General features: G+C 46.1%; 1 protein-coding gene across 1 annotated transcript in view; it reads left to right on the forward strand.

The window, feature by feature from the left end:
- CRACD (capping protein inhibiting regulator of actin dynamics) overlaps positions 1-23,019 on the forward strand; it is a gene marked incomplete at its 3' end in the record, with an annotated part of 128,712 nt that extends 105,693 nt beyond the window's left edge. Inside the window, exons 7-10 of the mRNA XM_082838892.1 lie at positions 405-3,201; positions 19,931-20,121; positions 20,772-20,934; positions 22,859-23,019. Coding sequence (XP_082695018.1) covers positions 405-3,201; positions 19,931-20,121; positions 20,772-20,934; positions 22,859-23,019 — 3,312 coding nt within the window. The remainder of the gene's footprint in view (positions 1-404; positions 3,202-19,930; positions 20,122-20,771; positions 20,935-22,858) is intronic.
- Positions 23,020-23,578: the final 559 nt, after the last annotated feature.

The following is a 23,578-nucleotide window of genomic DNA, read 5'->3' on the forward strand; positions in this document are numbered from 1 at the left end:
AGACGGGTGGCCCACTTTCCCGTGCCGCGGCTTAGCCAAAGCTTCTTCAGTTTGATTAGAGGAGACTTCTCATTCACAAGTTTCAGGGGACATTGATGAAGCACAAATTTCATTTTTCCTCCCCTTTCTAATGCTGGACTACCAGTTTTCCTATGATTATTCATGTGTATTAAAAAAAAAAAATTTGAGGGTAACATGTAGAGAGGAAACACAAAGATGAAATTCTTTTCCCCACCCCCAGTTTACTCTTGGTGTGCGGGATACCCGAGGTTACCTGTCTCTGCGTAGAGAGGGCAACATTGCCCCTACTTTTGAGATTAGGAGGGCCACCCACATTGTGAGTAGGATTGTAATGGTAGCCTGTGCACAAGGAAAGCTAATTCTGTTTCCCTTACCAATGTTAGGATCGACAGAACGAGCAAGGTGGCTTCCCGCATCAGCTGTCCCTAGACCAGAATGGGCACCCTGGAGAAGACAAGCCAATCTGGCATGAAGAGGAGCCAGAGGCGCTGGACTCGGAGGAAGAGAAGCGACGCCAGGAAGAATACTGGCAAGAACTTGAGGCCAAGTGCAAACGGCAAAAGGCCGAAGCGGCAGAGAGGCGACGCCTGGAAGAGCAGAGGCTCCAGGCCCTGGAGAGGAGGCTTTGGGAGGAGAAAAGAAGGCAGGAGGAGCTCTTGGAGGAGGAAGGGGAGGAAGAGGAGGAAGGGGAGGAAGAGGAGGAAGGGGAGGAAGAGGAGGAAGGAGTCCAGCTAGAGGCAGCAAAGAGGCAGCGTGAAGAGGAGGCGCAGAGTCCGGAAGAGCCAGGCTGCCGAGGCCCAGCTCGGAGGGAGCAAGACGAAGAAGGGCGCCTGGGAGCCGAGGAGCCGGGTCGCCTGCAGGAAGAGGCGCGGCGCCTGGAGAGACGCGCGCAGCAGGAGGAGCTGGAGGCGCGGAGCCGGCAGGAGGCCGAGAAGCTGCGGCGGGAAGAGGAGGAGAGAGCATTGGAGGAACTCAGAAGGCTGGAGGAGCAGGGGCGGCGGGCGGCCGAAAAGCAGCGGCGGGAAGAGGAGCAGAGGCGGCAGGAGCTGGAGGCGCGGAGGCGGCGGGAGGAGGAGGCGGAGGAGGCGGCAGAGGAGGCGGAGGAAAAACGGATGCAGGAGCTCAGAAGGCAGGAAGAGCTGGAGGCGCAGAGACGGCAGGAGGACGCGGAGGCGAAGAGGAGGCTGGAAGCGGAAGAGAAGCTTCAGGAAGCACCGAGAGTGGAAGAGGAGAATCAGCCGCTGCTGGACCACAAACGGGGCTTGAGGAGCCCACTTCAGAGCGACACTGCAGGGAAAGCAGAACAAGAACATCTGACACCCGAGAAGCCAAGAGAAAACTCTGAGGAGCCGAGTGTTTGGGTGAAGCAGAGCCCAGAGGCCACCGAGCCATCAGGCGAGCAGGCCGGAAAGCAGGGGGATGTTCCCGGGGATCAACCTTGTGGATGGCGGGAAAAGAGGGAAGAAACCAACGCAGAGCTGCCCCAGAAACAAGAGGCCCAGGTGGAAGAGGCGTTGGCTCCAGGAGAGAAGAAAGAAGCTGCCGCTCCAGAAACAGACAGAAGGGTGGAGGAGCTCAGATGGCAGGAGGTAGATGAGAGGCAGACCATGCCCAGACCCTACACTTTCCAGGTGTCATCCGGAGGGAAACAAATTCTCTTCCCCAAAGTCAATCTGAGCCCCGTGAAGCCCATGAAAGATGAGGGGCTCGCCTCTGGTCCCCAAGAGCCAAAGGCCCCCAAAGCCAGCCCGGCCTCCCACGCCCTGCCCTCGTCCCTGAGCATCCCACACACGGCCATTCTGGTCACGGGAGCCCAGCTCTGCGGCCCGGCCGTCAACCTGAGCCAGATCAAGGACACGGCGTGCAAGTCCCTCCTGGGCTTGTCAGAAGAAAAGAAGCACGTGGATGTCCCCGCCCTGGAGAACCCACCCCGAGCCCCTGGCGACCCCCGGGCAGGCAGTGGGAAGACCAGGCCCTCCCAGGAGTCTCCGAGCAGCGCGGCCGCGCTCGCTGAATGGGCTTCCATTCGGTCCAGAATCCTGAGGAACGCAGAGAGTGACCAGCGCGGCGAGAGAGACCAGTCTCGGCCGGGTGATGAACACACGCCCAGGGGCCGATGTGATTCCCGCGGGAACCTCCGGAGGACCCCGCCGGTAAATGCAAAGTTCTCCATTAAGCCTGCCTGGCAGAAATTCTCTGATGGGGGCGGGGAGATCTCCAAACAGAACACGGAAGCGGAAAGCGTTAGAAAAAGATCCCAGCCGGGTCCCAGCGAAGAGGCCCGGCCCCAGCTCCCTGCTGCTGATACTAAAGAGCCCGTGAAGAGTGCAGAGAAACCGGGGGCACACCAGGAGCCAACGGACGCCACGGAGGGGTGCAAATTTGCCAAAGACCTTCCATCTTTCCTTGTTCCAAGCCTTCCTTACCCTCCACAGAAAGCAGTGGCCCAAGCAGAACCCGTGGTCACTTCGGACAGCGAGACCACAGGTGGAGCAGGAAAGCCGGAGCCCGTGATGCCAGGTGGGGAGGATAAAGCTTCCCCTTTTGGAATAAAATTGAGAAGGACCAACTACTCCTTGCGCTTCCACTGCGACCAACAAACAGAACAAAAGAAGAAGAAAAGGCACAGCAGCACGGGGGACAGTATCAATGGGGTGCCGTCAGCTCCGGGGAGCACAGCTGGAGAGAGAGAGACAGAGGCTGCGGCCCTCAAGCATGGCCCGTCTCTCCCCACCGAGAGGAAGCAAGCCCCGGCCCCCTGGAAGGACTCTGCTGAAAGCCCTCCCAGCCACTCTCCTCTTGCAGCCCAGCCTGGGCCCCCGGCTCCAGAGCAGGACAGGGCAGCAAACAGAACGCCCTTGGCCCAGAAGCCAGCCCTGGCTCCCAAGCCCGCGGGCCAGACTCCGCCGTCCTCCCCGATCTCCAAGCTGAGCAGGCCCTACTTGGTGGAGCTGTTGGCTCGCCGGGCGGGGAAGCCTGACCCGGAGCCCGGCGAGCCACGCAAGGAGGGCCGGGACAACGGGGGCCCCCGGACGCCCTCACCCCCGCCGACTGAGGAGAGGAAGGACCAGAAGCGGGATGAGGAGGAAGAGGTGGAAACAGAGAGGAAGCCAGCTTCCCTGGCGCCGTCTGCCGCCCGGCAGGAAAAGCCTTCCGCGACACCCGAGGCGGGGAGGAAAGGTGCGTAACCGTAGGTTGCAGAACCTCTGCCTCTGTCCAGCCTGTTGTCCGTGCCCAGGGCCAGAAGTAGCCCCCGGAGCTGGCGTTGGAGCACTTCCTTTAATTAGAGGCTGGTGCCCAGTTCCCCAGGGGCCCTCACTCATGGATCATAGTGAGGCTGTTTACTTTTCTTTACAGTTTTGGAAATGTGGACTGACTGTTGCGTGTCTGCAGTCCACACCGTTAATGATCCTTACTTACCCAAGTCATAAGTTGGAGGTGCCGGCAGAGACCGATTTCGCTTTCGATTGGCAGTGGAAATTGAAACGTGGTCCAAGTTAATGCAGATGTCATTAATCTTTATGAGGGGCCTGTGCAGTGACAGCAAAGACTGGAGTTTCCTAGACCAGTGTCTGTGTTCTGTCTCTGGGCACTTAGCGGCACCCAGGTGGGAAGTTAGGGGGCTTTGGACAGCCCCCCTAAGGAGCCTCTGTGTGCATAATCAAGTTTGTCCCAGTTTAATGCACAATGCCCACATATACATCCTGACCCCACCAGCTTGCCACTGAGAAGCCCTCCGATACGGAAATTTTAGAGCGACCGTTACTCCTGCCTCTGCCCCTAGTGTTTCTTCATGCCGGATGTTTGGGGCAGCATGGTGATCACCTGGATTGGCTTTGGGGCCCCAAGAACCTTCACCTGATACTTTTTCTTTTCTATTTTGCAGAGTAGGTGGTCACGTGTGGTTCATAGCCCAGGAAGTTACTCGTATTTCTCAGAGAAATTCTCCCCTCAGCTTTTTTAGGGAAGATTTAGGTAATTGTTTAGGTTTGGGGTGATTTTTGCAGAGAAAACAGCTGTTTCCCAGAGATGTTGGTTTGGTTACTTGCCTTATGGAAGACACTGTCGTCCTTTTTAACCAAGCCTTGCCCCAAAGGAGGGGATTGCTGAAGCAAGTGAGGCCCACACGTCCAGAGGACCTGTGCACCTCCTTTGTAGGCGTCCACGGTTCTGCCCAGACGCAGCGCAGGGTTACGTCCCTTCCCCTGTCGTGTTCATCCTCGATCTGGTGCAAGGCTGTGGCGTGGAGTAGGCTGGGGACCTGGGTGTTGTGGCTGCAGGAATTGAGATGGCTGTGCTGCCACCAGAAACACGGGTTGCCTCTGTGGCAGTTTTCTCCCAGGACCTGTCTGCCCCAGATCCAGAGCGAAGCTGCAGTGTGGAGTGGGTGGGGCGCTCTTGCTAGGCTGGGAGACAAACTGCGGCATGCTCCTGCGGGGCCGCCTGAGCACACACTGACAGTGACCACCACCCCACCGGATCACACCCAGGGCCCCCAGTGTGTCTCTGTGTAGCTAGACTGAGTCTTTCCCCAGGGGGCCAGTTGGCCCAGGTCTTACGCCAAGCAGTGGTGTGGAGCGAGTGGGGCTGGGGTGTTCACCCAGCTCAGACTGGGGAGTGCAGCAAGGTGGCAGCCACCAGTGCAGAGTTCTCTCCACCATGATTGTTGACCAACCAGTGCATGCACACTCCTCACGAGTAGAGTCTAGGCTTCTCCAGCCCTTCTGTCTGTCCCAGCGGTTCTCCCGGCAGCCAAGGGGACTTGTCTCCTTCCATGTACAACACTAGGATTGGGATGCCCAGTCTGTGGCTCAACCTGCTGGCTCCCCAGGGCAAGGGTCCACCCATACCGACCTTCTCTTCCTTTCAGATCCCTCTCGGGGGCAGGGGTCCCAACCCTATGCCTTTTTGTCCATCCTACCCAGTCATGTGGAAATCTTTCTTGCAACTTTGGTTGATAGGAGTTCTTCTGCCAGTTTCCAGCTAGCGTTCCATGAAAAGTGTTCTGCATGTAGATGTATTTTTAATGTGTTGGTGGCAGGAGGTGAGAGCTCTACATCTTCCTACTCTGCCATCTCCATCCCTCCCCGCCTCCGGAGTCCTTAAACATACCATTGGTTATACACGGCCTTCTGATACATGGGCTGAGTGAGGTGTCGGCATCTGGGTACTCAGTATTAGAAAAGCTCGATTCTATTATTTCTGGATTTTAAAATAGGTAAATAGAAATTTTAATCTTTTCTTTCTTCACTCTCAGTGAATTGCCTTGCACATCCTTGAAGGCACACACACACACTTTTTTGGAGACACCGATTTAGAAAGGGGTCTCCATTCCCTAGGTAGAGGTCAGCAAGGACCAATACATGGGCCCAAGGCCCTGGGAAGGCATTGACTGAACCCACTCCAGTGGGAATGGAAATAGCAATGATAATCCCCCAGTGTCTGTCCTCCAATGCTTTGATTATAGAGATCACCAGATATCATCTCATGCTGAGATTCTCACCTCCTTCCAGTGGGTAGGACAGATACTAAGTGGTCCTTTCTCCCAAGAAGTGACCTACAGGAGCAGTGATTAGATGCCAGGATACACTTGCTCGTCTCCCCAGAGCCTAGAGTGGGGAACATGAGTGGGCTGGCTGTGGTTCTCCTCATCCAGTGAGTTTAGAATGAAAGAGAATAGGTTTAAGCACTGTCACAAAACAAAATTTTAATTAGACACTTTGAACTCCCCCATTAAAAAGATTATGCGATTAACAAAGAACTTCTCTGTCTTTTAAAACCTTGACTGAAGTTAGGGATTTTACTGTTGTGGAAAATTTCAACAACAGTAATCCTTTGTGCTTAATCACTTACAAAGGGCTTCTGTTTACACCATCTCATTTCATCTCACAGCACGTGTGCCTTGTCCTGGCTCCATTTTACAGATGAGGACATCAACATCCAAAAAGTTAGGTGACTTGCCTGTTCCTCATAGTGGTAAAACCTGGATGAGGAGTTCTTTCCCGGGTTAAATGATCTTCCCATTTGTTACCCTAGGACTTCTTGCTGTAATTCTCACCTGGTATTTGTAAAATGCTGTAATTAAGCCTCTAGGAACACTTGTTACATTAATGTTCCTAATGTTACTTCTTGGACTGAATGACCATAGTCATATATTTGTTCAAAAAAATTATTCAAAAATTCCATAGAATTTAGCAAAACCTTGTTTTATTTACTTTTTTTTTTTTTTTTTGGCTGTTTTGCTCATTTTTCCCCCATCTCTTGGATAATATCTTGGGCATAATTCTTTTTTTTTTTTAACATCTTTATTGGAGTATAATTGCTTTACAGTGGTGTGCTAGTTTCTGCTTTATAACAAAGTGAATCAGTTAAACATATACATATGTTCCCATCTCTCTTCCCTCTTGCGTCTCCCTCCCTCCCACCCTCCCTATCCCACCCCTCTAAGTGGTCACAACGCACCGAGCTGATCTCCCTGTGCTATGCGGCTGCTTCCCACTAGCTATCTATTTTACGTTTGGTAGTGTATATATGTCCGTGCCACTCTCTCGCTTTGTCACAGCTTACCCTTCCCCCTCCCCATATCCTCAAGTCCATTCTCTAGTAGGTCTGTGTCTTTATTCCTTTTTTTTTTTTAAACATCTTTATTGCGGTATAATTGCTTTAGAATGGTGTGTTAGTTTCTGCTTTATAACAAAGTGAATCAGTTATACACATACATATGTTCCCATATCTCTTCCCTTTTGCGTCTCCCTCCCTCCCACCCTCCCTATCCCACCCCTCCAGGCGGTCACAAAGCACCAAGCCGATATCCCTGTGCCATGTGTCTGCTTCCCACTAGCTATCTACCTTACGTTTGGTAGTGTATATACGTCCATGCCTCTCTCTGGCCCTGTCACAGCTCACCCTTCACCCTCCCCATATCCTCAAGTCCGTTCTCCAGTAGGTCTGTGTCTTTATTCCTGTCTTACCCCTAGGTTCTTCATCATATATTTTTTTTCTTAAATTCCATACATATGTGTTAGCATACGGTATTTGTCTTTCTCTTTCTGACTTACTTCACTCTGTATAACAGACTCTAGGTCCATCCACCTCATTACAAAATAGCTCAATTTTGTTTCTTTTTATGGCTGAGTAACATTCCATTGTATATATGTGCCACATCTTCTTTATCCATTCATCTGTTGATGGACACTTAGGTTGTTTCCATCTCCTGGCTATTGTAAATAGAGCTGCAATGAACATTTTGGTACATGACTCTTTTTGAATTATGGTTTTCTCAGGGTATATGCCCAGTAGTGGGATTGCTGGGTCATATCGTAGTTCTATTTGTAGTTTTTTAAGGAACCTCCATGCTGTTCTCCATAGTGGCTGTACCAGTTCACATTCCCACCAGCAGTGCAGGAGTGTTCCCTTTTCTTCACACCCTCTCCAGCATTTATTGTTTCTAGATTTTTTTTTTTTTAACATCTTTATTGGGGTATAATTGCTTTACAATGGTGTGTTAGTTTCTGCTTTATAACAAAGTGAATCAGTTATACATATACATATGTTCCCATATCTCTTCCCTCTTGCGTCTCCCTCCCTCCCACCCTCCCTATCCCACCCCTCCAGGCTGTCACAAAGCACTGAGCCAATATCCCTGTGCCACGCGGCTGCTTCCCACTAGCTATCTACCTTACTACGTTTGTTAGTGTGTGTATGTCCATGACTCTCTCTCGCCCCATCACAGCTCACCCTTCCCCCTCCCCATAACCTCAAGTCCGTTCTCTAGGAGGTCTGCGTCTTTATTCCTGCCTTACCCCTAGGTTCTTCATGACATTTTCTTTTTCCTTAAATTCCATATATATGTGTTAGCATACGGTATTTGTCTTTTTCTTTCTGACTTACTTCACTGTGTATGACAGACTCTAGGTCTATCCACCTCATTACAAATAGCTCAATTTCGTTTCTTTTTATGGCTGAGTAATATTCCATTGTATATATGTGCCACATCTTCTTTATCCATTCATCCGATGATGGGCACTTAGGTTGTTTCCATCTCCGGGCTATTGTAAATAGAGCTGCAATGAACATTTTGGTACATGACTCTTTTTGAATTTCGGTTTTCTCAGGGTATATGCCCAGTAGTGGGATTGCTGGGTCATATGGTAGTTCTATTTGTAGTTTTTTAAGGAACCTCCATACTGTTCTCCATAGTGGCTGAACCAATTCACATTCCCACCAGCAGTGCAAGAGTGTTCCCTTTTCTCCACACCCTCTCCAGCATTTATTGTTTGTAGATTTTTTGATGATGGCCATTCTGACTGGTGTGAGATGATATCTCATTGTAGTTTTGATTTGCATTTCTCTAATGATTAATGATGTTGAGCATTCTTTCATGTGTTTGTTGGCAGTCTGTATATCTTCTTTGGAGAAATGTCTATTTAGGTCTTCTGCCCATTTTTGGATTGGGTTGTTTGTTTTTTTGTTATTGAGCTGCATGAGCTGCTTGTAAATTTTGGAGATTAATCCTTTGTCGGTTGCTTCATTTGCAAATATTTTCTCCCATTCTGAGGGTTGTCTTTTGGTCTTGTTTATGGTTTCCTTTGCTGTGCAAAAGCTTTGAAGTTTCATTAGGTCCCATTTGTTTATTTTTGTTTTTATTTCCATTACTCTAGGAGGTGGGTCAGAAAGGATCTTGCTGTGATTTATGTCATAGAGTGTTCTGCCTATGTTTTCCTCTAAGAGCTTGATAGTTTCTGACCTTACATTCAGGTCTTTAATCCATTTTCAGTTTATTTTTCTGTATGGTGTTAGGGGGTGATCTAATCTCATACTTTTACATGTACCTGTTCAGTTTTCCCAGCACCACTTATTGAAGAGGCTGTCCTTTCTCCACTGTACATTCCTGCCTCCTTTTATGAAAGGTAAGGTGACTATATGTGCGTGGGTTTATCTCTGGGCTTTCTATCCTGTTCCATTGATCTATATTTCTGTTTTTGTGCCAGTACCATACTGGCTTGATTACTGTAGCTTTGTAGTATATAGTCTGAAGTCAGGGAGCCTGATTCCTCCGGCTCCGTTTTTCGTTCTCAAGATTGCTTTGGCTATTCGGGGTCTTTTGTGTTTCCATACAAATTGTGAAATTTTTTGTTCTAGTTCTGTGAAAAATGCCAGTGGTAGTTTGATAGGGTTTGCACTGAATCTGTAGATTGCTTTGGGTAGTAGAGTCATTTTCACAATGTTGATTCTTCCAATCCAAGAACATAGTATATCTCTCCATCTATTTGTATCATCTTTAATTTCTTTCATCAGTGTCTTATAGTTTTCTGCATACAGGTCTTTTGTCTCCTTAGGTAGGTTTATTCCTAGATATTTTATTCTTTTTGTTGCAATGGTAAATGGGAGTGTTTTCTTGATTTCACTTTCAGATTTTTCATCATGAGTGTATAGGAATGCAAGAGATTTCTGTGCATTAATTTTGTATCCTGCTACTTTACCAAATTCATTGATTAGCTCTAGTAGTTTTCTGATAGCATCTTTAGGATTCTCTATGTATAGTATCATATCATCTGCAAACAGTGTCAGCTTTTCTTCTTCTTTTCAGATTTGTATTCCTCTTATTTCTTTTCCTTCTCTGCTGTGGCAAAAACTTCCAAAACTGTGTTGAATAAGAGTGGTGAGAGTGGGCAACCTTGTCTTGTTCCTGATCTTAGTGGAAATGCTTTCAGTTTTTTACCATTGAGGACGATGTTGGCTGTGGGTTTGTCATATATGGCCTTTATTATGTTGAGGGAAGTTCCCTCTATGCCTGCTTTCTGCAGGGTTTTTATCATAAATGGGTGTTGAATTTTGTCGAAAGCTTTCTCTGCATCTATTGAGATGATCATATAGTTTTTCTCCTTCAGTTTGTTAATATGGTGTATCACATCGATTGATTTGCGTATATTGAAGAATCACTGCATTCCTGGAGTAAACCCCACTTGATCATGGTGTATGATCCTTTTAATGTGCTGTTGGATTCTGTTTGCTAGTATTTTGTTGACGATTTTTGCATCTATGCTCATCAGTGATATTGGCCTGTAGTTTTCTTTCTTTGTGACATCCTTGTCTGGTTTTGGTATCAGGGTGATGGTGGCCTCGTAGAATGAGTTTGGGAGTGTTCCTCCCTCTGCTATATTTTGGAAGAGTTTGAGAAGGACAGGTGTTAGCTCTTCTCTAAATGTTTACTAGAATTCTCCTGTGAAGCCATCTGGTCCTGGGCTTTTGTTTGTTGGAAGATTTTTAATCACATTTTCAATTTCAGTGCTTGTGATTGGTCTGTTCATATTTTCTGTTTCTTCCTGATTCAGTCTTGGCAGGTTGTGCTTTTCTAATAATTTGTCCATTTCTTCCAGGTTGTCCATTTTATTGGCATACAGTTGCTTGTAGTAATCTCTCATGATCTTTTGTATTTCTGTAGTGTCAGTTGTTACTTCCCCTTTTTCATTTCTAATTCTATTGATTTGAGTCTTCTCCCTTTTTTTCTTGATGAGTCTGGCTAATGGTTTATCAATTTTGTTTTTCTTCTCAAAGAACCACCTTTTAGTTTTATTGATCTTTGCTATCGTTTCCTTCATTTCTTTTTCATTTATTTCTGATCTGATCTTTATGATTTCTTTCCTTCTGCTAACTTTGGGTTTTTTTCGTTCTTCTTTCTCTAATTGCTTTAGGTGCAAGGTTAGGTTGTTTATTCGAGATGTTTCCTGTTTCTATTTTTTTGTGTTCTTTTGTTTTTCTTCTTTGCGGTACACGGGCCTCTCACTGCTGTGGCCTCTCCCGTTGTGGAGCACAGGCTCCGGACGCGCAGGCCCAGCAGCCATAGCTCACAGGCCCAGCCGCTCCACAGCATGTGTGATCCTCCTGGACGGGGCACGAACCCGCATCCCCTGCATCGGCAGGCAGACTCTCAGCCACTGCACCACCAGGGAAGCCCCTGTTTCTTAAGGTAGGATTGTATTGCTATAAACTTCCCTCTTAGAACTGATTTTGCTGCATCCCATAGGTTTTGGGTCGTCGTGTCTCCATTGTCACTTGTTTCTAGGTATTTTTTTATTTCCTCTTTGATTTCTTCAGTGATCACTTCGTTATTAAGTAGTGTATTGTTTAGCCTCCATGTGTTTGTATTTTTTACAGATCTTTTCCTGTAATTGATATCTAGTCTCATAGCACTGTGGTCGGAAAAGATACTTGATACAATTTCAATTTTCTTAAATTACCAAGGCTTGATTTGTTACCCAAGATATGATCTATCCTGGAGAATGGTCCATGAGCACTTGAGAAAAATATGTATTCTGTTGTTTTGGGATGGAATGTCCTATGAATATCAATTAAGTCCATCTTGTTTAATGTATCATTTAAAGCTTGTGTTTCGTTATTTATTTTCATTTTGGATGATATGTCCATTGGTGAAAGTGGGGTGTTAAAGTCCCCTACTATGAATGTGTTACTGTCGATTTCCCCTTTTACGGCTGTTAGTATTTGCCTTATGTATTGAGGTGCTCCTGTGTTGGGTGCATAAATATTTAGAATTATTACATCTTCTTCTTGGATCGATCCTTTGATCATTATGTAGTGTCCTTCTTTGTCTCTTCTAATAGTCTTTATTTTAAAGTATATTTTGTCTGATATGAGAATTGCTACTCCAGCTTTCTTTTGGTTTCCATTTGCATGGAATATCTTTTTCCATCCCCTCACTTTCAGTCTGTATGTGTCTCTAGGTCTGAAGTGGGTCTCTTGTAGACAGCATATATATGGGTCTTGTTTTTGTATCCATTCAGCAAGCCTGTGTCTTTTGGTTGGAGCATTTAATCCATTCACGTTTAAGGTAATTATCGATATGTTATGTTCCTATGACCATTTTCTTAATTGTTTTGGGTTTGTTATTGTAGGTCTTTTCCTTCTCTTGTGTTTCTTGCCTAGAGAAGGTCCTTTAGCATTTGTTGTAAAGCTGGTTTGGTGGTGCTGAACTCTCTCAGCTTTTGCTTGTCTGTAAAGGTTTTAATTTCTCCATAAAATCTGAATGAGATCCTTGCTGGGTAGAGTAATCTTGGTTGTAGGTTTTTCTCCTTCATTACTTTAAATATATCCTGCCTGTCCCTTCTGGCTTGCAGAGTTTCTGCTGAAAGATCAGCTGTTAACCTTATGGGGATTTCTTTGTGTGTTATTTGTTGTTTTTCACTTGCTGCTTTTAATATGTTTTCTTTGTATTTAATTTTTGACAGTTTGATTAATATGTGTCTTGGCATGTTTCTCCTTGGATTTATCCTGTATGGGACTCTCTGTGCTTCCTGGACTTGATTAACTATTTCCTTTCCCATATTAGGGAAGTTTTCAACTATAATCTCTTCAAATATTTTCTCAGTACCTTTCTTTTTCTATTCTTCTTCTGGAACCCCTATAATTCGAATGTTGGTGCAATTAATGTTGTCCCAGAGGTCTCTGAGACTGTCCTCAGCTCTTTTCATTCTTTTTTCTTTATTCTGCTCTGCAGTAGTTATTTCCACTATTTTATTTTCCAGGTCACTTATCCGTTCTTCTGCCTCAGTTATTCTGCTATTGATCCCATCTAGAGTATTTTTAATTTCATTTATTGTGTTGTTCATCGTTGCTTGTTTCCTCTTTAGTTCTTCTAGGTCCTTGTTAAATGTTTCTTGCATTTTGTCTATTCTATTTCCAAGATTTTGGATCATCTTTACTATCATTATTCTGAATTCTTTTTCAGGTAGACTGCCTATTTCCTCTTCATTTGTTAGGTCTGGTGGGTTTTTATCTTGCTCCTTCATCTGCTGTGTGTTTTTCTGTCTTCTCATTTTGCTTATCTTACTGTGTTTGGGGTCTCCTTTTTGCAGGCTGCAGGTTTGTAGTTCCCGTTGTTTTTGGTGTCTGTCCCCAGTGGCTAAGGTTGGTTCAGTGGGTTGTGTAGGCTTCCTGGTGGAGGATACTAGTGCCCATTTTCTGGTGGATGAGGCTGGATCTTGTCTTTCTGGTGGGCAGGTCGTGGGCAGGTCCACGTCTGGTGGTGTGTTTTGGGGTGTCTGTGGACTTATGATTTTAGGCAGCCTCTCTGCTAATGGGGGGGGGGTTGTGTTCCTGTCTTGCTAGTTGTTTGGCATAGGGTGTTCAGCACTGTAGCTTGCTGGTTGTTGAGTGAAGCTGGGTGCTAGTGTTGAGATGGAGATCTCTGGGAGATTTTCGCTGTTTGATATTATGTGGAGCTGGGAGGTCTCTTGTGGACCAGTGTTCTGAAGTTGGCTCTCCCACCTCAGAGGCACAGCACTGACTCCTGGCTGCAGCACCAAGAGCGTTTCATCCACACGGCTCAGAATAAAAGGGAGAAAAAGTAGAAAGAAAGAGAGAGACAGAGAGAGAGGGAGGGAGAAAGAAAGGGAAAGAAGGGAGGGAGGGAGGGAGGGAAGGAAGGAGGGAAGGAAGGAAGAAAAGAAAGAGGAAAGGGATAAAATAAAATATAGTAAGATAAAGTTATTAAAATAAAAAATAATTATTAAGAAAAAAAAATTTTAAGAAAAAAAAACGGACAGATAGAACCCTAGGACAGATGGTGACAGCAAAGCTATACAGACAAAATCTCACACAGAAGCATATACATACACACTCACAAAAAGAGGAAAAGGGGAAAAAATAGTAAATCTTGCTCTCAAAGTCCACCTCCTCAATTTGGGATGATTCGTTGTCTATTCATGTATTCCACAGATGCAGGGTACATCGAGTTGATTGTGGAGCTTTAATCCGCTGCTTTTGAGGCTGCTGGGAGAGATTTCCCTTTCTCTTCTTTGTTCACACAGCTCCCGGGGCTCAGCTTTGGATTTGGCCCCGCCTCTCCGTGTAGGTCGCCGGAGGGCGTCTGTTCTTCACTCAGACAGGATGGGGTTAAAGGAGCAGCTGCTTCAGGGACTCTGGCTCACTCACGCCGAGGGGAGGGAGGGGTGCGGATCCGGGGCGAGCCTGTGGCAGCAGAGGCCGGTGGGACGTTGCACCAGACTGAGGTGCGCTGTGCATTCTCCCAGGAAAGTTGTCCCTGGATCCCGGGACCCTGGCAGTGACAGGCTGCACAGGCTCCCCGGAAGGGAGGTGTGGATAGTGACCTGTGCTCACACACAGGCTTCTTGGTGGCGGCAGCAGCAGCCTTAACACCTCATGCCCGTCTCTGTGGTCTGCGCTGTTAGCCGCGGCTCACGCCCGTCTCTGGAGCTCCTTTAAGCAGCACTCTTAACCCCCTTTCCTCGCGCACCAGGAAACAAAGAGGGAAGAAAAAGTCTCTTGCTTCTTCGACAGGTCCAGACGTTTCCCCAGACTCCCTCCTGGCCAGCTGTGGTGCACTAGCCCCCTTCAGGCTGTGTTCACACCGCCAACCCCAGTCCTCTCCCTGCGCTCCGACCAAAGCCCGAGCGTTGGCTCCCAGCCCCGCATGCCCCAGAGGGTGAGCAGACAAGACTCTCGGGCTGGTGAATGCCGGTCGGCACCGATCCTCTGTGCGGGAATCTCTCCGCTTTGCCCTCTGCACCCCTGTTGCTGTGCTCTCCTCCGCGGCTCTGAAGCTTCCCCCTCCGCCACCCGCAGTCTCCGCCCGCAAAGGGGCTTCTAGTGTGTGGAACCTTTTCCTCCATCACTGCTCCCTCCCATTGGTGCAGGTCCCGTCCCTATCCTTTTGTCTCTGTTTATTCTTTTTTCTTTTGCCCTACCCAGGTACGTGGCAGAGTTTCTTGCCTTTTGGGAGGTCTGAGGTCTTCTGCCAGCGTTCAGTAGGTGTTCTGTAGGAGTTGTTCCACATGTAGATGTATTTCTGGTGTATCTGTGGGGAGGAAGGTGATCTCCGCCTCTTACTCTTCCCCCGTCTTCCCGATTCCCCCCCATAATTCTTTCAGTCACTTTTACAAGTTCTTTTTATTGTGGTAAAAAATACATAATGTAAAATTTATTATCTTAACCATTTCTCAGTGTATAGTTCAGTAACGCTACATTCACACTGCTGTACAACCAATTTCCAGAACTTTTTCGTCTTGCAAAACTGAAACTCTGTATCCATTAATCAACTCCCGTTTTCATCTCCCCCAGCCCCTGGCAGCCACTGTTTCACTTTCTGTCTCTATGAATCTGAATACTCTAGATACCTCATATATGTGGAATCATGCAGAATTTGTCCTTTTGTGACTGGCTTCTTCCACTAAACATAATGTTTTTAAGGTTTGTCCATATTGTAGCATGTGTCAGAATTTCCCTTTTTTTAAAATTAATTTTTATTGGCATATAGTTGCTTTAGAATGTTGTGTTAGTTTCTGCTGTACAGCAAAGTGAATCAGCTATACGTATACCTGTATCCCCTCTTTTTTGGGTTTCCTTCCCAGTTAGGGCACCACAGAGCATTGAGTAGAGTTCCTTGTGCTATACAATAGGTTCTCATTAGTTATCTATTAGAATTTCCTTCCTATTTAAGGCTGAATAGTATCCCATTGTATGTATATACCACATTTTGTTTATTCATCTGTTGATGGACATTTGGGTTGCTTCCACCTCTTGGTTATCGTGAATAGCACTGCTGTGAACATGTATGTGCAAATATCTTTTCTAGATCCTGTTTTCAGTTCTTTTGGATAAATATCCAGAAGTGGAATTGCTGGATCATACGGTAATTCTATTTTTAATTTTTTGAGGAACCACCCTACTGTTTCCATAGTGGCTGCACCATTTTATATCCCACCAGCATCACTCAAGCGTTCTAATTTCTCCACATTCTGTTCAACGCTTGTTATTTTCTGGGAGATAAACACACACACACACACACACACACACACACACACGTGCCATTCTCACAGATGTGAGGTGATACCTCATTGTGGTTTTAAAATTTATTTATTTTTGGCTGCATTGGGTCTTTGTTGCTGTGCACGGGCTTTCTCTAGTTGCGGAGAGAGGGGCTACTCTTCGTTGCCGTGCGTAGGCTTCTCACTGCCGTGGCTTCTCTTTTTGCTCTAGAGCACAGGCTCAGGAGTTGTGGCTCACGGGCTTAGTTGCTCTGCAGCATGTGGGATCTTCCCGGACGAGGACTCGAACCCGTGTCCCCTGCATTGGCAAGCGGATTCTTAACCACTGCGCCACCAGGGAAGCCCCTCATTGTGGTTTTGATTGCATTTCCCTGATGATTAATGATGTTGAGCACCTTTTCATATGCTGTTGGTCATTTGTATGTCTTTTTAGGAGAAATGTCCATTTAAGTCCTTTGCCCATTTTTTAATTGGGTTTTTTAGTTGTTGTTGAGTTGGAGTTCTTTCTATCTTTTCAGTTACTTTTTGATAGTAAAAAGTCCTCTAGGCACCTTTAGTAACAACTATCTCATGTTAGTAATTTATATGCTGCCTCCAGTGTCATAATCAAACTCCAAACAGTATTTCAAACTAAGTGTCTCCCTCCTAATTTGGCCTGCTTTGGGCTGAAATGCCTAAAGTGGGGGTGCAGGCCTGGTCGACTTCTGCCCTTCCTCCTGGCCCAGAAACAGGCTCCATAGCTAGAGCAAAGGAAGGGAGAGAGGTGAGGCAGCAACGTTCACTGCTCTTGGGGGATGTTCAGTGCTGATTCTTCTGTGTGTTCCTCAGACCCCTCATGTGCCACCTGGGCTCTTTCTCCTCCTGCAATTCCCCTACTTCAGTGGCGCCTCCTCCAGGCAGCCCTGGGTCCCTGGTTCCCCTCCAGACTGCCCCTCTCTCCCCCATCCACATGGCTAGCACCTGAACCTCAAGCATCACTCAGTAACAGATGTCTTCCCAGCACAAACGCCTCTTCTCCAGGCCCCTGGCAGCCACCGTCCTCGCCTCTGGGCTTTTCCTGGTGTAAACAGAACCTCAAGTCTGTGCCCCACAGACTCCGGGAGTTTATCTGAGTGCTCTCATTAGAGATCCTCTCACTTGGCTTAGCCCCCTTTCCTCTGCTGGGGAGAGGACGTGGGAACACACCATGCTCCAACAATGTATTTCAAAGAAATTCTCTACTCTGGCTGCTTCTGCCTCAGCTCTGATTTCCCTAGGACCTTGAGGTGGCTGTTTTGGTCACCTCGTTGGCTAGTCCTGAGTAGGTGATCAAGCATATCACTTCAGAACACGGGAGGAAGTGCCATTTATTATTTGTTACGACCTTTTGGGGCATCCCATTTTAACATCCTGTTTTCTGTTTATTGATCCCCAACTACAATCCAGACCCGTTAGGCCCTTAATACATATTATGTGACAGCCTTTCAAAGAGTCTGGTCCATAACTCCAGGATGTACTATTCAAACTACAGATCTAAGAAGATAAAAACCTGGCTAGAGATTTATCTTTTCAAATTATTTTCGTCAACTGTAAGTTTAGGCAATTATGCTTTAAAGGTATTTCGACCCTTGTGATAAAGCCAGTCAAAGTTGTTGGCAGGAAACTGGCCTGTTGCTTGAATGACCTTCCCAAGCAAGTTCAGGTGAGACTCTTTTACATAACTGCTTTAAATGGAAATCACTTAGACCTGGGGGATTTGGTTTTTAGCCATTTTGTACATGTGTTACACAGCCCTTGAGTAAAAAGGTGAAACTCATTTCGTTCCAATGTACGTAAAGCTTCTCAGGTAAGTAGAATGCTCGAAGTGGTAAATATTTTTTGATTTTCTGCTTAACTAGTCAAAAACTCCTTTCAGTTTTAGTTTTTTAAAAAAATACTTCTGAAATGTGTCGGTTTTCTTTCCTATGTTAGATCATAACCGAACCCTTATTTGGTTAGGAATATTACAGTTCACAAGGCTCATTATATGAATTCTTTGCACAGCATTATAGATCTAAAAGCTGTAGAAAATTAAGGATCTGCCTGAATTTCTGTGCTTGAATTCCCAATTCGAACTTATTTTGGTTCTTTCTCCTCAATATGAAGTTCACTTAACTGAAAGCCCTGTTTGGTAAGGTCTGGAACAAAGTGTAGACTTCTGTTTGGTTTCAAAGAACAGGACTAGAATGGGCCCTTTCCCTTGGAGATAGTAAAGGATTCAATGCCAATGCCAGAATGGTTCTCTCTAAAAGCACATAATTTTTACTTGGGGAGTAGAAGGGGAGTGGGGATCATTGTCTCACAGACATAAATAACAAGAACACTCACTTTCGTAGAGCGGTTACTACATGCCAAGCACTATTCTAAATGTTTTCATACCGAGGACCTCTTTTAATCTTCACATCAGCCTGATGAGGCATATGCCATTCTCATCTCCATTTTATGGATTAGAAAATGAAAGCTTGGAGAGGTTAAGTAGCTTTTCTAAGGTCACATAAGGTCAAACCCAGGTCTGCTCAATTCCAGAGCCCAGTTACTACTCAGTGTTTGATCCCATCTACCTGGGAAGTTTGTTGCCCCCAGTTGCGTAGGCAAGACAGTCCACCACAATAAAAGCACAGACTGGAAGTCAGAAGTCCTAGGCTCAGGCTTCAGCCCGTGCACTAAGTGCTGGGTGACCGTGGTCACTGCAGTTGATGGTTATGGACCCAAGTACTCACATCTATCAAATGAGGGCACTGGGGACTTCCCTGGCGGTCCAGTGGTTAAGACTCCACGCTTCCACTGGGGGGCACGGGTTCTATCCCTGGTCGTGGAAGTTCCACACGCCACCCAGTGTGCCAGTAAATAAATAAATAAATAAAAATTTAAAGCAAAAATGAGGGCATTGGACCAAAATCACAGCTTCCCACTGTGTTCCTCAGAGTCCTGGTGCCCTCAGCAGCCCCACTAGGCTGCAGTGTCCCCTTTTCCTCTTTCATACGTTGGGATTCCACTTGTTTGGATGGAGGGGGGTGGGTGGGGACATGGAGAAGTTTCCATTGAAAAAAAATGTGAAAAAGCAATAAATAAAAGCAGGACAATGAATCAAATAACTACCTGGGTCCTCTGTAGGCCTGAGGTTTTTTGACACTTGAGACTACTTTTTCTTCCATTTTGAGGGGAGACACATGCTCCTGTTTTTTTTTCCACTGATTGAATATATTACTTTCCCACCCAGTGGAGTCACTCAGGTATTGGCACCGTGTTTGTGTTAGAAAGGGATAGTTGACTATTTCTTGGCCTGATGACTGTCACAAGCTTTAGGGGATGAGGGACTGAGACAAGTGAGTAGTTAGTTTCAATGCACATCTGATTTTTTTACTGACTCTGTTGGGGAGATGTGGGGGGTGGATGCCCACACCTCCAAACAATTCTCTGACACCAGCTGGTGTCAATTCAACTCACTTCTTTCAGTCCTGACTTTCTACCTGGAGATAACATCAGATTGCACAAGTTACAGGCTCAGTCCTACCAGACTGCCCCCATCTAATTAGATGCCAATTGCAAATTTATGTTGCTCAGTTAATTTGCTAGAGGGGCTCAGGGAACCACTTTACTTACTAGTTTATATATAAAGAATACAACTCAGGAACAGCCAGATGGAAGAGATGAATAGGGAAAGGGGTACAGAGCTTCCATGCTTTTGGAGCTAGTCACTCTCTCAGCACCTCCACGTGTTCCCAACTCAGAAGCTCTCCTTACCAGTCCTTTTGGCTTTTTATGGAGGCTTCACCACATAGTCGTGATCAATTAAATCATTGGCCGTGGGTGATTGAACTCAGCCTCCAACCCTTCGCCCCTCCCCGAGAGCTTGGGGGTGGGACTAAAAGTTCTAACCCTCTAATCACATGATTGGTTCTACTGGCAACCAACCTCCATCTTTAGGTGCTTTCCAAAAGTTACCTCATTAGCAGAACAGAAGACACCTTTATGCTCTCATCACTTAGGAAACCGCAAGGGTTTTAGTTCTGTGCCAGAAACAGGGACAAAGACCAAATATGTATTTCTTACTGTACATCACAATATCACAGTCATTTTTCCCACAGAAAAGCCGACGCTTCAGAGCAGACACTCTTTAGACAGCTCCAAACTTGTGGAGAAAGTTGAAACCGCGCAGCCACTGTGGATAACGCTGGCACTGCAAAAGCAGAAGGGGTTTCGGGAGCAGCAAGCGACTCGAGAGGAGAGGAAGCAAGCCAGGGAGGCCAAGCAGGCCGAAAAGCTCTCCAAAGAAAACGTAAGTAGCCTTCAGCTTTAACTTTGTTTTCCTGAGCTTGGCTCTCTCTTCTTTTGGCTGCGCTGCGCAGCTTGCGGGATCTTAGTTCCCCAACCATGGACTGAACCTGGGCCCCGGCAGTGAAGGGCCGAGTCCTAACCGCTGGACCGCCAGGGAGTTCCTGAGCTTGGCTCTTTTAGTTCACAGGATTTAAGACGACAATAACAAAACAAGGCTAGCTGAGAGTGGTGGAGAATACTTAAGACAGGAGAGCAATAAATAAGCTGACCACTGTTAGGACAAGGAGGCGTTTTAGGTTAGAAATTTGGTTTCCTTATGCTCTTCCGTTAGCCTGATTTGGCAGAATCCGCTCACACAGGTTATATGAGAAATACAAGAAGCATTTTATTTGAGCAGTGAGTCGAGAGGAAATTAGGAATCTTGCTCTGTGGCCCTGACGGTATAGTTAATTTGAAGGGCTCTTCTGGGAGAGTATGTAGCGTCCCCTCTTCGGGACATGTGCACTGAGCGGCTCGGTGGTTGAGCACACACTGTTCCCCCTTGCAGTCTGGCCCCTCCTCTGGGACCAGAGAACGGGGGCTGGCCAATGGAAGCCTCCAAGGCCTTGCCTTGCATGGTCAGTCTCCCCCTGACTTTCTCTGTCCATCCAGGTCAGTGTCAGCCCGCAGCCTGGAAGCAGCAGTGTCAGCAGAGCTGGTTCCCTGCACAAGTCCACCGCTCAGCCAGAAGAGAAGAAGCCAGAGACAGCAGCGTCCAGGCTCGAGCGCCGAGAACAGCTGAAAAAGGCCAACACTCTTCCTACATCTGTGACAGGTAGAGAACAGGTCCATTTCTATTTAACCGTACTTAAAAGTTTTTCTTCTTAGGGTGTGTTTTATTTCCTCTAGCGTCATAACTAGCACAGCATTTTAGGCATTTCAGAGCACGAGCTGTCTCACAACCCCATTCATCAACTCTGACCCTGATAAAGCTCGTCTGATAAAGATCATCAGAAACTCACCCACTATCAGTGGTGTGATGATAAACTTTTAACAATCAGTTCTTCAGGGAGTGGAGAGACCTCTGATTTGTAGTATTTGCTGTGGTGTATATACTCCCAACCCTGGCTAATTTCAAGCTACTAATGTGATATCAAGTGACTGGTTATATTCCTGAACCTTTAACAAGGTGATATGAGCCCTCTCCAACTCCACTGCCCGTAGTCCAACAAAATTAGGTTTATTAACTTCCTGCAGCAAGGAAGACTGCACACCATAAGCACCTTCTAAACAAAACAAGAGATAAGATTATATTAGGATTCAGGGGAAAGGTGAATTTTAGGTAAAATTTAAATGAAGCAGTGACTCAAAGCAAAGTAGTTGATATCAAGCCTGAGCTGAAAAGTGGACTCAGGAGCCTGTTTCCTTTGACACCACAAACTTAAGGTAAATGTGAGGAAGCTGTATTGGAAAACCCCTACCTGGAGCTGTGCTCCAGTTGGAAATGGAAATTGTTTCTCTGAATCACGGTCATCCAAGTGGCTCAGATGCTCCAGGCAAAAGTGGGGTGGTCCCTGGTCCCTTCTCACTGATGTGATTTCAGACAGCAAATTTCTGACCCAGGTGTGACTTTACAAAGTTGTTGTGCTCTAAGTCCTTGATGTTAATTAACAACAGCAGTGTTTATATGTTCATGACACACAGGAGACACATGCACGTTAAAAAAAGAACTCTTTATTCTGTTAAAAGATAAAATGATCCAATAATGTTTGTAACTATTTCTGTGTTACATATCACTTGGAGGATGGAGGGTCTGAAAGAACTTCCTCTCAGGGGTTATTAGGGCATCTGATTTCCCACTAGGCAGCCCTGTTCCTCAGAGGACACCCAACTTCTGGACCCAAGATTTTTTTATGCCTTGGATACCTGCTAGCTGAGGTCTGGAAATGTAAAGAGGTCTCACTATTAAAGCTATATTTACTATTTGGTGAGGAGAAAAAAACTTTATATTTGAAAACCACTTTGGAGCATTTTCTCAAGAACCTCCAAGGGCATTATTTCGTTTGATCTTATACTCAGGAATTAAGGATTCTAAACATCATATTGATGTGTGTCAAGAGAGAATTCTTGCAGAATAGTGAAAGCTCCAAAGTCAAAGAGATCAACCTCTGTCTGCCTGGTTTCTTAGAAGCACCAAAGGGTTGATGCAATTCAGAGCTGGCTCCACCAGACAAAGCCTCACCACACAAAGGGACACTCACCACACAAAGTCTCTAAGGTCTGATAAATAGTGATAGGATGCAAAGGAATTGTCAGAGGAGTCTGAGTGATAAGAGCTGGCAGGATCCATGGGCCTCAGAGGGCGGAGGGACCCAGGGCATGCTTGGTAGAGGAGGTAGCTTTTAACCTCACCAGCTAACAGGTTCAAACTTCAAACTACTTGGTTTAAGCCTTTTCTTCATGAAATTGGTTGTATGCCTAGAATCACAGAATTTACCTCTTATTATTACACAGGCATAGCTTCTGTGCACAGAGAAAATTAGGTTTCTAGAAATTCTCTGAAATTAGAATCGACTGCACTGTGATCACCATAATTCTGTATGTAACAGTTACGATCACGTAGCTTTCTTTCTCTAATTCTTCTCGCCAAAGATACCCAGTGTTTCACTGGGTTTTCCTTTCTGAATCTCATACTTCTGCTAAATCAAAATGTGGCTCTGACTTATTCCTTTCTCCTTTTCCTTCAAAATGCAATCTAGTGGAGATCTCTGATTCGGCTCCCCCAGCACCACTGGTGAAAGAAGTCACAAAGAGATTCTCTACCCCAGACGCTGCCCCCGTGTCAACAGAACCAGCCTGGCTGGCTTTGGCCAAAAGGAAAGCCAAGGCCTGGAGCGACTGTCCACAGATTATTAAGTAAAGAGTGACTCTTATCCATTCCTACTGCCAGTTATTGGCTCTTCTCTTGCCCTTTTTATTTATTTATTTTTTATATGAGGTAAAGAAAGAAACGAAGCTAGGGAAAAGCAGCATGTTTTATAGGCTCTAAAATAATGTTCAGAAACTGAACTGGTGGTGTTCCTTGTAAAGAGTGTATTTGCACAGCCCTAGGTCCTGGTGCCTTGAGGTCCTCCTAATTCTAAAGAGAAAATTCCGTCCTAGGGACCACATGAAGCAAAATCTCCAGACTGAGAACTTCTCACGAGCGCCTGCCACACCCATCCCATGGCCCTTCCACACACGTACACCCACACACCACTCAGAACATGTACTTTTGCCAATCTTTGTAACAGCTTTCTCGATTCTGTACTCCTGTTTCTTTGTTCCAAACCATTTACCATGTGCTTGGGGATTTCTACCCTTTTCTGTAGTAATAGTGAAAGGATCTTATATAAACAAGAGTGCCCATTCGCCTGAATGCAGTGAGTAACTGGGAATTGCAAGTAAAAGTCTGGCTCCCAACTCTGCCCATGTCTGCT

Source organism: Leucopleurus acutus (genome assembly GCF_964270905.1).
Source record: "Leucopleurus acutus genome assembly, chromosome: 4".
Classification (NCBI taxonomy): domain Eukaryota; kingdom Metazoa; phylum Chordata; class Mammalia; order Artiodactyla; family Delphinidae; genus Leucopleurus; species Leucopleurus acutus.